Source organism: Schistocerca americana, chromosome 2, assembly GCF_021461395.2.
Source record: "Schistocerca americana isolate TAMUIC-IGC-003095 chromosome 2, iqSchAmer2.1, whole genome shotgun sequence".
Taxonomy (NCBI): domain Eukaryota; kingdom Metazoa; phylum Arthropoda; class Insecta; order Orthoptera; family Acrididae; genus Schistocerca; species Schistocerca americana.
The window spans coordinates 264,929,442-264,945,545 of NC_060120.1; the positions used below are offsets into that span (position 1 = coordinate 264,929,442).

The 16,104-nt window shown below is 38.5% G+C and overlaps 1 protein-coding gene across 2 annotated transcripts in view; it reads right to left on the minus strand.

Moving 5' to 3' along the window:
* Positions 1-1,204: 1,204 nt before the first annotated feature.
* LOC124595690 overlaps positions 1,205-16,104 on the minus strand; it is a 108,279-nt gene continuing 93,379 nt past the window's right edge. For both annotated transcript variants that reach the window (XM_047134548.1, XM_047134547.1), the window contains exons 8-9: positions 1,965-2,104; positions 1,205-1,408 (exon numbers count right to left, since the gene is read on the minus strand). In XM_047134548.1, the coding sequence (XP_046990504.1) occupies positions 1,382-1,408; positions 1,965-2,104 (167 nt within the window). In that variant the 3' untranslated portion in view covers positions 1,205-1,381. The remainder of the gene's footprint in view (positions 1,409-1,964; positions 2,105-16,104) is intronic.

Below are 16,104 nucleotides of genomic sequence, written 5' to 3' on the forward strand. Positions count from 1 at the left end.
CAAGGCACTGTGCAAGCTGTTGGTGGCTCCATAATAGTGTTGGCGATGTTTACTGGCTCCTATGGTCCAACTGAACCAATCATTAACTGAAAATGGATATTTTTGGATACTTGAAGACCATTAACATCCATTCATGGACTTCACGTTCCCAAACAATGACGACATTTTTATGGATGCCAACGCACCATGCCACAATTGTTCATGATTGGTTCGAAGAATGTTCTGAACAGTTTAAGTAAATGATCTGGCGAACATGTTGCCTGACATTAATCCCATCAAACATTTACAGGACATAACCAAGACATCAAATGGGTTCAAATGGCTCTGAGCACTATGGGGCTTAACTTCTGAGGTCATCAGTCCCCTAGAACTTAGAACTACTTAAACCTAACTAACCTAAGGACATCAAACACACCCATGCCCGAGGCAGGATTTGAACCTGCGACCGTAGCGGTCTAACCTAGACCTCAGTTCATGCACAAAATCCTGCATCAGCAGCAAACTTTCAAAACTGTGGACAGCTATAGTTCAATATTTCGTTAGGGGACTTCCAATTACCTGTTGAATCCATGTCACATCAAGTTGCTGCACCACACCAGGAAAAAGGAGGTCTGGTACAATATTAGGAGGTACTGGTATCCCATGACTTTTGTCACCTCAGTGTGACTGTGCAAGGAGATCCACATGCAAACCATATTGTGAAATTAAGGTCAGTACAGCAGTCATGGCATATGTAGAAGTCCCTGTCTCTGATAACACTCTGAGCTACAAATCAATATAGTCCACTGAATGCTTCAGCTCTTGTTCTGTGTGTGAGAAGAATTTTCAGAATTGTGTTCAATGTTGTCCTCAGTTACATAATTGATGTTTCAATCCAAACAGATCTGTGGCTTTCAACAATGGGAGGTATGAGCTTTTCTACCAAGTTATTTTGCTAGAGCCATTTAATCACAAGTCAAAATGCTAGGCAATGCACTTTCTGCAGTAGCATTTCTTATCATGCACACCAGTCAGTTTTCATGGCCCCATTAATGTTAACATCCAGTCACACACAAAAATTTCAATATCGTTTGGCTTGGAGGTTGAGTTACTTGGTTAAAAAAAGTATAGCCCTTAATATTTTCTCCATAATTTATTTATACTGTGTTGTAAAGTAGAGACAATCAACTTTTACAGAAGGAAAATTTTATTTGACATTTGCTTGGTGTAAACACCATTTGCTTGGGAAATAATAATAATAATAATAAAAATAATAGTAATATAGAAAGTGATTTTGATGTTCTTTCTATTTTATTCCTTCTTTACAACATAAATTAATATAAGATGATATTACAGTAAGCATAGGTTACTGGCTGTTAATCACCTCTCTGTCACAGATCCATCACCTGGCTCCATACATATTAGCATTCTGAAATAAAGCCAAACAGTATTTCCATTTACTAACAAAGCACAAATTAAAACCATCCCCATTATTTCGTCATGTGTGTGTGTGTGTGTGTGTGTGTGTGTCTTTGTTTGTGTGTGTGTGTGTGTGTGTGTGTGTGTGTGTGTGTGAGTGTGTGTGTGTGTAAAATCAAGGGAAAATATCTCTGTACCCATGTGTCATCACTAAACAATGGAAAATCAGGGACTAAATAACAACAATATTATTATAGCAGGAAAGTTCCGGTAGAATTTTAATGAACTCGCATGCGTTGCACACACACACACACACACACACACACACACACACACACACTGCTTTCTCTCTCTCTCTTGTGCCCTGCATACTCTTCCACTTCTCTTGAGTTAATAAAGAGTATAATTTAGTCTTTACTGTGTTCCTTCACATAAATTTCACAGCACAGAATCCTCTACTTTTCATTCCTTAATTTTGCAACCAAGAACGGTATAAACATAATAAGAATCCAACTCATAAAAATATTCTAACTAATTATTATTATCATGCAGATGTTGTTACTTACTGGAAATTTGCAACCTTCGTATCTATGCCAATAACAAGTTACAAATGGTGGTACATCACATCTGCACTTCACGCAAATACCAGGGCTCACGAGATGATCTCCTAGTCTGAGTTTTAGATGTCCAAAAGAGCAGTGCAGTTCTTAAATGTAAATAAATAACATGTTATGATTACAACACATTGCAACAGGAACTTATATAATATCTTAACTGTAGACATGAGCATGAATTACAGTAGAGTTATTCCCTAATGAAGTTTGTTGTAAATAATCAACTGCAATTCAAAAGGAATAACTACACTATGAGAAGAAAAATGGTGGTCGTCACTCCACAGTAATGTTCTGTTTAGCACAAAAAGATGAGCACAATGCTGCAACCAAAAGTTTTGATCACTTATCCAGTGATATGAAATGTCTGGCAGTCAGCAAAGTAACAAACTGTAAAAGTTTCTCCTTGACAAATCTTCTATTCCACAGAAGAACTTCTGTTATTGTAGTATGTAAAAGTTGATGGGTAAGAATTACTTCCTCAGATATGTATATTATCTGTATACTTCCACAATTAAACTCTGTCACTAAATCCAAAGAGATTCTGGTCATATGTAAAGTACACCAGTGGCAAGATACAATCAGCACCTTTACCACACCAGTAGTGATATTACCAATTATGGTACCACTAAAGCAGAGTTACACAGTTTACTAAAATTCCTTAATCAAAGATGATGAAGTAAATATTCCAGAATATTTAAATCAAGAACAGCTATCAAGGTGAGTGACTTAGAAGCAGCTATTCCTCAGTGTACCAAAACAGCTTAAGGCACTTGATAAAGGCAAGTCTTGTGGTGAAGTTTGTATACCAGATTGGGTTTCTTCTGGAGTACACTGACAAAACAGCTCCACACTTAACAGTCACATACAACTGCTCTCTCAACAAAAGATCCATACCTTAAGACCGGAAAGTTGTACAGGTCCAAGCAATACTCAAGAAATGAAATAGAAGTAACCTGATGAATTATGGACACATATCACTGACCTCACTTTCAAGTAGGATCTTGGAACATATACTGTGTTTGAACATTATGTCTTACCTCAAAGAAAATTCTCTGTTGACATAGTCAGCATTAATTCAGAAAATAGCGTTCTTGTGAAATACAACTAGTTCTTTATTTGTATAAAGTAATGAATTCTACTGACATGAGCCTCAAATTTATTCCACATTCCTAGGTTCCCAGAAGGATTCCAACACCAATCTTTCTTCTAATCAAATTGCGTGCCTATGGAGTTTTGCCTCAGTTGTGTGTAACTGGATTCGTGGTTACCTGTCAGAAAGGTCACAGTCTGTAGTGATTGATGGAAAGTCATTGAGTAAATGAGAATGGATATCGGTCATTCCCCAATGGACTGTTATAGGCACTCTGATGTTCCTAATCTACATAAATGATTTAAGAGGCAATGTGAGCAGTCCCCTTAGTTTGTTTGCTGATGATGCCGCCATTTACCAGCCACAAAAGTCATGTTGTTGTTGTGGTCTTCAGTACTGAGACTGATTTGGTGCAGCTCTCCATGCTACTCTATCCTGTGCAAGCTTCTTCATCTCCAAGTCATAAGATCATCAAAACCAATTTGAAAAATGACTTAGATGTGATATCTGTATGGTGCAAAAAGTGGCAACTCACTTTAAATAAGGATAAGTGTGAGACAATCTACATGAGTACTAAAAGGAAATGGTTAAATTTCAGTTACATGATAAAGCACACAGATCCAAAGGTCATCAGTTCAACTAAATACCTATGAGTTACTATTACAAACAATTCAAATCAGAATGAACACATAGATAGTGTTGTGGCAAAGTAAAGGAAAGGCTATATTTTATTGCAACAGGTCTGCGAAATAGTTTGCCAACACTTTTCTTGTCTGTCCTCTTCTGGAGTACTGCTGTGTGGTTTGGGTTCCTTGCCAGATAGAACTGACAGAGGACACTGGAAAAGTCCAAAGAAGGAAAGCTTGTTTTGTATCATCACGAAATAGGGGAGAGAGTGCCATGGATGTGAGTTGGGATTGCATTCATTAAAACAGTGGCATTTTCTTCTGTGGCAAGATCTTTTCATTAAAATTTCTATGACAAATTTCTCCTCTGAATGCAAAAATATTTTATTTGCAAAAAACTACAGAGGAAAAAATGATGTTTTTGTTGTGGTCTTCAGTCCTGAGACTGGTTTGATGCAGCTCTCCATGTTACTCTATCCTGTGCAAGCTCCTTCATCTCCCAGTACCTACTGCAACTTACATCCTTCTGAATTTGCTTAGTGTATTCATCTCTTGGTCTTCCTCTATGATTTTTACCCTCCACGCTGCCCTCCAATACTAAATTGGTGATCCCTTGATGCTTCACAACATGTCCTACCAACCGATCCCTTCTTCTTGTCAAGTTGTGCCTCAAACTCCTCTTCTCCCCAATTCTATTCAATACCTCCTCATTAGTTATGTGATCTACCCATCTAAAGTTCAGAATTTTTCTGTAGCACCACATTTTGAAAGCTTCTATTCTCTTCTTGTCCAAACTATTTATCGTCCACGTTTCACTTCCATGCATCGCTACACTCCATACAAATACTTTCAGAAACGACTTCCTGACACTTAAATCTATACTCGATGTTAACAGAAATGCTTTCCTTGCCATTGTCAGTCTACATATTGTATCCTCTCTACTTCGACCATCATTAGTTATTTTGCTCCCCAAACAGCAAAACTCCTTTACTACTTTAAGTGTCTCATTTCCTAATCTAATTCCCTCAGCATCATCTGACTTAATTCAACTACATTCCATTAACCTTGTTTTGCTTTTGTTGATGTTCATCTTATCTCCTACCTTCAAGGCACTGTCTATTCCGTTCAACTGCTCTTCCAAGTCCTTTGCTGTCTCTGACAGAATTACAATGCCATCGGCGAACCTCAAAGTTTTTATTTCTTCTCCATCGATTTTAATACCTACTCCAAATTTTTCTTTTGTTTCCTTTACTGCTTGCTCAATATACAGGTTGAATTGCATCGGGGAGAGGTTACAACCCTGTCTCACTCCCTCCCCAACCACTGCTTCCCTTTCATGTCCCTCGACTCTTATAACTGCCATCTGGTTTCTGTACAAACTGTAAATAGTCTTTTTCCCCCTGTATTTGACTCCTGCCACCTTGTAGAGAATGTCTAGTGTGTCCATTTTTCCAAAGTGCTGTTCAAGATGGAACAGTAGAGAAATAGCCTGAAAGTATTTCAGCCAACCTTATGCTAGGATCTTAAGCGTGAAATGAAGAGTATTCATGTAGATGTAGATGTGGGAAAACAAGCTTTATAAACGTTCAGTGTGTAGCCATATTTATAATTATTTTGTGATGTGAATGTAAAATGACCCATTCCACATCATTATAATTTGTCATGAAGATGAAACTAACTAATTACCAATAGAAGAGCTATATTTGGAGTTTAGAAGAGTAGTTGATGAAGTGTTGACTGGATATGTAATTGTACAAAAGTTCATGATGGGATGGCCTCTCCATGGTATTCAGTCTCCGTAAACAAACTTTTAAAGAAACAGTGTCTAATGCACAGTGGATGTAAAACAAAGGCTTGGTCCATACATAGACAGAAGATATATGAAATGCCTTTCACTCTCAAAAGGACAATGTGTGTATCCTTCAGTGGCTACTGCAGCAGAATCTTTTTAAAGACCCTTTCACAAAACACAAACAAATTCTGCACCAAAGTAAGTGTACAGACACTTATGGATGACATGGAACTGGCAATGAGGGCAGCAAAACAGAAGGAGAAATGCTGAATTCATTGCTTCCTTATTGAGATCATTTGTAGGACAATGTTCACATCACATTAGCAGCTTGGCTAACTTCATCAACAGACTTCAGTGAAGTTACACAGATTGCTTGATCGATTTTGATGTAGTTTCATCCTTTAGAAGGGTCCTACCTAGGGACTGAGTGACTACAAATTTCAAACAGAATTACACAATGTTATTCTGATTCACTCTTCCTTCATTGCAGTGTACGTGTAAGACAGATTATTTGAACAGGGTGACCAGGTTGCTATGTAAGGCCCTCTGAATCCCTTAGTGGCCAAATCTTTTATCGCAGATTTTGAAGAGATATATCTGGAATCAGCAACTCTTATATCAACTGTTTTTTGAAGGTATGTTGATGGACTGCCTGTCATAGTATGTCTTCATGGAGATAATAATATAGTTTTTGCAGCATATTAATTATTTTTCATAAGAATGCTCAGTTTACCATGGATACAGAAAAATATGATCTTTTTGTATCAAAGGAAAATTCAGTCTTGAAAACAAATTATGACAGAACTGCTGATACTTAACTTCAGAATATGTAACGTAAACACCACTCGCAGATTAGACTTTAGGCCTGTTCTGACTGACCGACCGCCTAAAGGGCTGTACTTCAGGACACTAAATGTCTAATAGTACCAAAGCACACACACACACACACACACACACACACACACACACACACACACACACACAAAGGATGGGCACGTCACTCAGACTTCAGGATGAGAGGGACTCATCTGGTCCTCCAAATTTAAGTTTCCTGAGGTTTTGTGATATCATACTATCAAGGGACAGGGCAATGAGTCTAAGAATTAATTCAGAAACTTCAGTAATTAATAAATGTGCAAATTTGCATATCAGTTCTGTGTGTGATGCCAAGACAGTCAAGAAATGATGGATAGATAATGATGATAGCTATGCACAGAAACATTCCCCCACTTTTTGTAATTCAATAGCTAGATGCATTAAAATGTTACTATTTATTTCCAAGATGACTATTTCTGTTAAAACCAGGCCTTTGTCTGGATCTGAATGTTTTCACATGCGTGGATATACCTGCAAGATGAGGTTGACTTTTATAAAGACACCACAGCACCTGGCAACTTAACATTACAAGGTGGTCTTTCCAGAAGTGTTGAAAAAGACACTATTAGGTCAAAGTAGTGCTACTGTGGTCTGTGGATTATTTTCTTTGGGAGTAGAGGTTTTGCACACCACCCAAGGTGAGCAGTGACTCTTACTTCCTGGACTGTCTTGGAGAAGTCAACACATACTTCTGCAATAGGTGCAATAAGACTCCACACGGCATTGTCTTACATTTAGGCAGCATGTTGCAGCAGTGTTCCTGTGCCCTGAAACCTCAGAAGTTTAGGGAAGGCTGTCAGTTTTCAATGAACAAACTGCTTAAGCAAACTATTAAAGTTAAAAGAAGGGTAGCTCATTTGTATTACTATGAGATACGGGAGAGAATATCACAGATATGATGTATGAGTTTGGAGAGTGGGCAATCATTAAAACAAAGGTGTAGAGAGTTCTTTCTAAAAACTTTCAGTCACCAAGTTTCTCCTTCAAATGCCAAAATATTTTTTGTCTCCCACTTAGGGAGAAATGGCATGATAATAAAATAAGAAAAATCAGAGCCTGTGCAGAAAGAACTACTCCATCACACTCCTGGGCCTGTGACATGGTGTATTATCTTGCTGAAAAATGCCACTGCCATTCGAAAACATGATCATCATGAATGGGTCCAGAGTATGATGGAGCTGCCACCAGCTTGTATCTGTCCTGCAGCATAGGTGTCAAGGAGCTGTTCCCCCAGAAGATGATGGATTCGTGCCCTCACATCAGCATGATGAAGAAGGTATCAGGATTCATTAGACCATGCAATGCTCTGCCACTGCACCAACGTCCAATGCCAATATTCAAGGGTCCATTTCAGCCATAGTTGCCAAGCTGTGGTGTTAACATTGGCACATGGGTGGGTCATCAGCTGTGGAGGCCCATCGTTAGGAGTGTTAGGTGCACTGTGTGTTCAGCCACACTTTTACTCTGCCCAAAATTAAAGTCTGATGTTAGTTCTAGCACAGTTCACCTTCTGTCCTATTTTACCAGCCTGCCTAGCCTATGATGTCCGACATCTGCAATGAGGTGTGACTGCCCAACACCATGACATCTGGACGTGGTTTCACCACGTGTTGAAGACATTCACCACAGCAGTCCTTGAACACCTGACAAGTCATGCAGTTTTTAAAATGCTTGTACCGAACACTAATATGAATTTTTTAGGTTTCAACTCACAAATTCATCTGACTGACATTGTCAAGTATTTCAGAAAATTGTTTACCATGACCCACTGACCAAGACTCAACATCAGCTTGTTTTTCTGATGCTTCATGTCGGAGACAGAACTCCGGTGGAACATACAGGGCATTTCTGTCTGACATTTAGTAAGTTGGGTACCAAATTCCTACTGGGGCAATGCACAACATTAGTGGGCACAGCTCAGGATTACAAATGTAGTTCCTTCTGTCCAAAATTCAGAATATTGAGAGAGTTTCTCCTCTCAGAAGTGTCAGTTGCATTGCATCTCAACCACCTTATGGGCCAGGAAGAATTAGTGTTAATATTAAATCAACACAAGCCTGTTTGGACACACCATCAGTTAATAAAAGGCCCATTCACAAGCAGTTATCAACCTCTGTACCTACTAATGGCTACGGATGACTTACAGTATGATATACTTTTCTCTTTGTATATCCTCTGAAATGTAAAATTTGATGAGTATTACTTCTGAACTAACGTTTTTTTTACAACAATGCATTTGTAAGTCCACAAGGCAATGCATCCAACACACACACATACACACACACAGACACACACACACACACACACACACTCTCTCTCTCTCTCTCTCTCTCTGTGTGTGTGTGTGTGTGTGTGTGTGTGTGTGTGTGTGAAGGTTTACTTAGCTTTTTAAAATGGCATCAGTGTCCAGCAGGAAAAACATTGTTGCATAATATCCAATTCGAGGTCCAGGTTTTGAAATGACTTGGCTTGAAGTTAATAGTTATTGTGACATAATACTTGATTTATTCAAAATTTCATTTAACATTTCACACATATTTATACAGTTCCAGAGGTAAATATTAAAACATAAGACTTAGAGCTCTTTTCTTTACCTATGCTCCCTTGCACTTTCCAAAGTTTCCCTACATATTATATCAAACCATGTCAGAAACAGAATAATGCAACTGGCATGAATCAGGTAGGAGTATGAGACATATACGTGTTCTAGAACGATCCGGAACACTCAATGAGTTAAAATACAATTCAAGTAACTTCTGTTTTTAGATTATTTATCAGATTTAGTTCACACAACATTTTCCAATGAAATGTACTTATATGAAGATTTTTAGTACTAATATCAAATGACAAAGGTTACAGAGTTTGTAAATATAAAAATTAGACACTTCCTGTTATGTTGTAAAGCGGATATAATGTTGTTGTTGTGGTCTTCAGCCCAAAGACTGGTTTGATGCTGCTCTCCATGTTACTCTATACTGTACAACCCTCTTCATCTCCAAGTAACTACTGCAACGTACATCCTTCTGAATCTGCTTAGTGTATTCATCTCTTAGTTTCCCTCTACAATTTTAATCCCCTGCCCCACCTAAACTTTCCTCCAGTACTAAATTGGTGAGCCCTTGATGTCTCAGAATGTGTCCTACCAACTGATCCCTTCTTCTAGTCAGGTTGTGCCACAAATTTCTTTTCTCACCAATTCTATTCAGTACCTCCTCAGTAGTTACATGATCTACCCATCTAATCTTCAGCATTCTTTTGTAGCACATTTAAAAAAGCTTCTACTCTCTTCTTGTCTAAACTGTTTACTCTCCATATTTCACTTTTATAGATGGCTACAATCCATAAAAATACTTCCAGAGAGGACTTCCTGACACTTTTTTAAAAATCTATACTTGATTTTAACAAATTTCTCTTCTTCATAAATGCTTTTCTTGCTGTTGCCAGTCTACCTTTTATATCCTCTCTACTTCAGCCATCATCAGTTATTTTTCTGGCCAAATAGCAAACCTCATCTACAACTTTGAGTGTCTCACTTCCTAATACAATTCCTTCAGCATCACCTGATTTTATTTGACTACATTCCACTATCCATGTTTTGCTTTTGTTGATGTTCATCTTGTATCCTTCTTTCAAGACACTGTCCACGCCATTCAACTGCTCTTCCAAGTCCTTTGCTGTCTCTGACAGAATTACAATGTCATCATCAAATCTCAAAGATTTTATTTATTCTCCCTTCAATTCCTACTCCAAATTTTTCTTTAGTTCCCTTTACTGCTTGTTCAATGCACAGATTTTATCATGAGGGATAGGCTACAGCCCTATCTAACACCCTTTTCAAACACTGCATCTCTTTCATGCCCCTCAACTCTTATAACTGCCGTCTGGTTTCTGTACAAGTTGCAAATAGCTTTTTGCTCCCTTTATTTTACCCTGCCACCCTCAGAATTTCAAACAGCATATTTCAGTCAACATTGTTAAAGGCTTAGATAAAGTCTACAAAGGCTATAAATACAGGTTTGCCATTCCTTAACCTATCTTCTATGAGAAGTTGTAGGGTCAGCATTGCCTCGTGCGTTCCTGCATTTCTCCAGAATCCAATGTGATCTTCCCTCAGGTTGGCTTTTACCAGTTTGTCCATTCTTCTGTAAAGAATTCGTGTTATTATTTAGCAACCATGACTTACTAAACTAATAGTTTTAATTTTCACACCTGTCAGTACCTGCGTTCTTTGGAACTAGAATTACTGTATTCTTCTTGAAGTCTGAAGGTATTTTACCTGTCTCAAACATCTTTCTCACCAGATGGAAGATTTTTGTCATCGCTGGCTCTCCCAGGGCTATCAATAGTTCTAACGGAATGCTGTCTATTCCCAGGGCCTTGTTTTGACTGAGGTCTTTCAGTGCTCTGTCAAATTCTTCATTCAGTATTGTATCTTCCATCTCATCTTCATCTACGTCCTCTTCCATTTCAATAATACTGCCCTCAAGTGTATCTCCTCTGCATACTGCCCTCAAGTGTATCTCCTCTGCATAGATCCTCTATATACTCCTTTCACCTTTCATGTTGTCCTTCTTTGCTTACGACTGGTTTTCCATCTGAGCTCTTAATATTCATACATATGGTTCTCTTTTCTCCAAAGGTCTCTTTAAATTTCCTGTAGGTGGTATCTATCTTTCCCCTAGTAACATATGCTTCTAAATCCTTACATTTGTCTTATAGCCATTCCTGCTTAGCCATTTTGCACTTCCTGTCAATCTCATTTTTTAGATGTTTGTAATATCTTTCACCTGCTTCATTTACTGCATTTTTATCTTTTCTCCTTTCATCAATTCAATTCAATATCTCTTGTGTTACCTAAGGATTTCTAATAGCCCTCATCTTTTTATCTACTTGATCCTCTCCTGTCTTCAATATTTCAGCTCTCAAAGCTACCCATTCTTCTACTGTTTTCCTTTCCTCTGTTCTTTTCAATTGTTCCCTAAGGCTCCTTCTGAAACTCTCAACAACCTCTGGTTTTTTCAGTTTATCCAGTCCCACCTCCCTAAATTCCTACCTTTTTGCAGTTTATTCAGTTTTAATCTATAGTTCATAAACAATAAATTGTGGTCAGAGTACATTTTGCCTCTGGAAATATCTTACAATTTAAAATCTAGTTCCATAATCTCTGTTTTACCATTGTATACTTAGTCTGCGACCTTCCAAAGATGTTATATCAAAAGTAAAATAAATAAAGTTGTAGATAGAAAGGTATGCTTTGTCAGCATGTAAAACTGAATGTTAAAAAGAGCAAGATTGATGTAGATTTGCTTTTAGAGTATTTGCAGTAATTATTTGCCACCTAATTTTCATAGTGTATGATTCAAGTTTTAGAATATATGACAATATAAAAGGAAAATTATATTTACAGAGAAACTGCACTCAATGACTGGCAAAACTTTACGAACATCAACAAATATGAGATACATAATATACAAATGAATAATAATTCACATACGCCCAGAATTTACGTGGTAGCATACAGTTCACTAACTGAGGGAAATTTCTGATACAACTGGATTTATTGTAATAAACATATCGTAATATAGCAAATGGCATGACTGAATGTGCAGCAGTAGGGTAACTGAGAGAATAACTTCAGGTCTGTGCAGTCAATAGAAGCTAACACTTGGCAAGTACTGAACCGAGGAGATAATTGCAACCAAGCAGTGTACAACAAAGACTGTTCAGTAGTTAAACTAGTATGTAAAACAGAGAACTTGCTGTTGCAGATTCTGATCCACTCTCAGGAAATACAAATAAGATCTCCTCACTCTTCTGACCTAGATCTTTGTCACAGGTATTCAAAAGTTCTTCAGCACCCCAATGAGAGACAATGTAGTGGTGGATGCTTTTCTTTCCTATTGCTCAGTATCAATATTAGAAACAGAAAGTTGATACTCACCATATAGTGGAGATGCTGAGTCGCAAAGGGCACAACAAAAAGATTCACACAATTATAGCTTGATTGTGGTTTCAGTTGTCCGAGACTGCAGACGTGTGTGCAAGTTGCATTTGCGTGAGTGTGTGTGTGTGTGTGTGTGTGTGTATGTGTGTCTACTGCTGACAAAAGCCTTAATGGCCGAAAGCTATAATTGTGTGAATCTTTTTGTTGTGCTTATCGCGACTCAACATCTCTGCTATATGGTAAGTAGCAACTTTCCTTCTCTAATATTGTTACATTCTATCCTGGATTTTCTATTGCTCGGTATGCCAGATGAAAATCTGGGCAACCCAAATAGTAAAGAAAGAGATGTGCTTCTGAATCGGAATGTACAAGGGCGTATGGCAATGGAAAGGAAGCTTAGGTAGGGTGCTCCATACCAATCTGATAATAGCAAATTATTATTTGGGACAAAACACTAGGAAATAGCATGAGCAAATTGCTATTGAGATACTAAAAAATTGTAGGAGACATATTGTATCATTGTCAACCAGACAATGAAGAGTGGACGCTGTGCACGCCAGAGTCCACACAAGTGTAGCTTATCAACTCAACTATGACCATGCCAAATGTTTAGGGGTAATAAAGGGGTTGTTGTTGTTGTTGTGGTCTTCAGTCCTGAGACTGGTTTGATGCAGCTCTCCATGCTAATCTATCCTGTGCAAGCTCCTTCATCTCCCAGTACCTACTGCAACCTACATCCTTCTGAATCTGCTTAGTGTATTCATCTCTTGGTCTCCCTCTACGATTTTTACCTTCCACGCTGCCCTCCAATGCTAAATTTGTGATCCCTTGATGCCTCAGGACATGTCCTACCAACCGATCCCTTCTTCTTGTCAAGTTGTGCCACAAACTTCTCCCCAATCCTATTCAATACTTCCTCATTAGTTACGTGATCTACCCACCTAATCTTCAACATTCTTCTGCAGCACCACATTTCGAAAGCTTATATTCTCTTCTTTTCCAAACTATTTATTGTCCATGTTTCACTTCCATACATGGCTACACTCCATACAAATACTTTCAGGAACGACTTCCTGACATTCAAATCTATACTCGATATTAACAAATTTTTCTTCTTCAGAAACGCTTTCCTTACCATTGCCAGTCTACATTTTATATCCTCTCTACTTCGACCATCATCAGTTACTTTGCTCCCCAAATAGCAAAACTCCTTTACTACTTTAAGTGTCTCATTTCCTAATCTAATTCCCTCAGCAACACCCGACTAAATTCGACTACATTCCATTATCCTCGTTTTGCTTTTGTTGATGTTCATCTTATACCCTCCATTCCGTTCAACTGCTCTTCCAAGTTCTTTGCTGTCTCTGACAGAATTACAATGTCATCGGCGAACCTCAAAGTTTTTATTTCTTCTCCCTGGATTATAATACCTACTCCAAATTTGTCTTTTGTTTCCTTTACTGCTTGCTCAATATACAGATTGAATAACATCGGGGAGAGGCTACAACCCTGTCTCACTCCCTTCCCAACCACTGCTTCCCTTTCATGCCCCTTGACTCTTCTAACTGCCATCTGGTTTCTGTACAAATTATAAATAGCCTTTCGTTCCCTGTATTTTACCCCTGCCACCTTTAGAATTTGAAAGAGAGTATTCCAGTCAACATTATCAAAAGCTTTCTCTAAGTCTACAAATGCTAGAAACATAGGTCTGCCTTTCCTTAATCTTTCTTCTAAGATAAGTCGTAAGGTCAGTATTGCCTCACGTGTTCCAACATTTATACGGAATCCAAACTGATCTTCCCCGAGGTTGGCTTCTACCAGTTTTTCCATTCGTCAGTAAATAATTCGCGTTAGTATTTTGCAGCTGTGACTTATTAAACTGATAGTTCGGTAATTTTCACACCTATCAACACCTGCTTTCTTTGGGATTGGAATTATTACATTATTCTTGAAGTCTGAGCCTGTCTTGTACATCTTGCTCACCAGATGGTAGAGTTTTGTCAGGACTGGCTCTCCCAAGGCCATCAGTAATTCTAATGGAATGTTGTCTACTCCCGGGGCCTTGTTTCGACTCAGGTCTTTCAGTGCTCTATCAAACTCTTCACGCAGTATCGTATCTCCCATTTCATCTTCATCTACATCCTCTTCCATTTCCATAATATTGTCCTCAAGTACATCACCCTTGTATAGACACCCTATTTACTCCTTCCCCCTTTCTGCTTTCCCTTCTTTGGTTAGAACTGGGTTGCCATCTGAGCTCTTGATATGCATACAAGTGGTTCTCTTTTCGCCAAAGGTCTCTTTAATTTTCCTGTAGGCAGTATCTATCTTACCCCTAGTGAGATAAGCCTCTACATCCTTACATTTGTCCTCTAGCCATCCCTGCTTAGCCATTTTGCACTTCCTGTCGATCTCATTTTTGAGACGTTTGTATTCCATTTGCCTGCTTCATTTACTGCATTTTTATATTTTCTCCTTTCGTCAATTAAATTCAATATTTCTTCTGTCACCCAAGGATTTCTACTAGCCCTCGTCTTTTTACCTACTTGATCCTCTGCTACCTTCACTACTTCATCCCTCAGAGCTACCCACTCTTCTTCTACTGTATTTCTTTCCCCCATTCCTGTCAATTGTTCCCTTATGCTGTCCCTGAAACTCTCTACAACCTCTGGTTTAGTCATTTTATCCAGGTCCCACCTCCTTAAATTCCCACCTTATTGCAATTTCTTGAGTTTTAATCTACAGTTCATAACCAATAGATTGTGGTCGGAGTCCACATCTGCTCCTGGAAATGTCCTACAATTTAAAACCTGGTTCCTAAATCTCTGTCTTACCATTATATAATCTATCTGATACCTTTTAGTATCTCCCGGATTCTTCCAAGTATACAACCTTCTTTTATGATTCTTGAACCAAGTGTTAGCTATGATTAAGTTATGCTCTGTGCAAAATTCTAACAGACGGCTTCCTCTTTCATTTCTTATCCCAATTCATATTCACCTACTATGTTTCCTTCTCTCCCTTTTCCTACTGTCGAATCCCAGTCACCCATGACTATTAAATTTTCGTCTCCCTTCACTACCAGAATAATTTCTTTTATCTCACCATACATTTCTTCAATTTCTTCGTCATCTGCAGAGCTAGTTGGCATATAAACTTGTACTACTGTAGTAGGCATGGGCTTCATGTCTATCTTGGCCACTATAATACGTTCACTATGCTGTTTGTAGTAGCTTACCCACACTCCTATTTTTTTATTCATTATTAAACCTACTCCTGCATTACCCCTATTTGATTTTGTATTTATAACCCTGTATTCACCTGACCAGAAGTCTTGTTGCTCCTGCCACCGAACTTCACTAACTCCCACTATATCTAACTTTAACCTATCCATTTCCCATGTTAAATTTTCTAACCTACCTGCCTGACTAAGGGATCTGACATTCCACGCTCCGATCCGTAGAATGCCAGTTTTCTTTCTCCTGATAATGACGTCCTCCTGAGTAGTCCCCACCCGGAGATCTGAATGGGGGACTATTTTACCTCCGGAATATTTTACTCAAGAGGACACCATCATCATTTAACCATACAGTTAGCTGCATGCCCTCGGGAAAAATTACGGCTGTAGTTTCCCCTTGCTTTCAGCCATTCGCAGTACCACAACAGCAAGGCCAGATCAGTCAATCATCCAGACTGTTGCCCCTGCAACTACTGAAAAGGCTGCTGCCCCTCTTCAGGAACCACACGTTTGTCTGGCCTCTCAA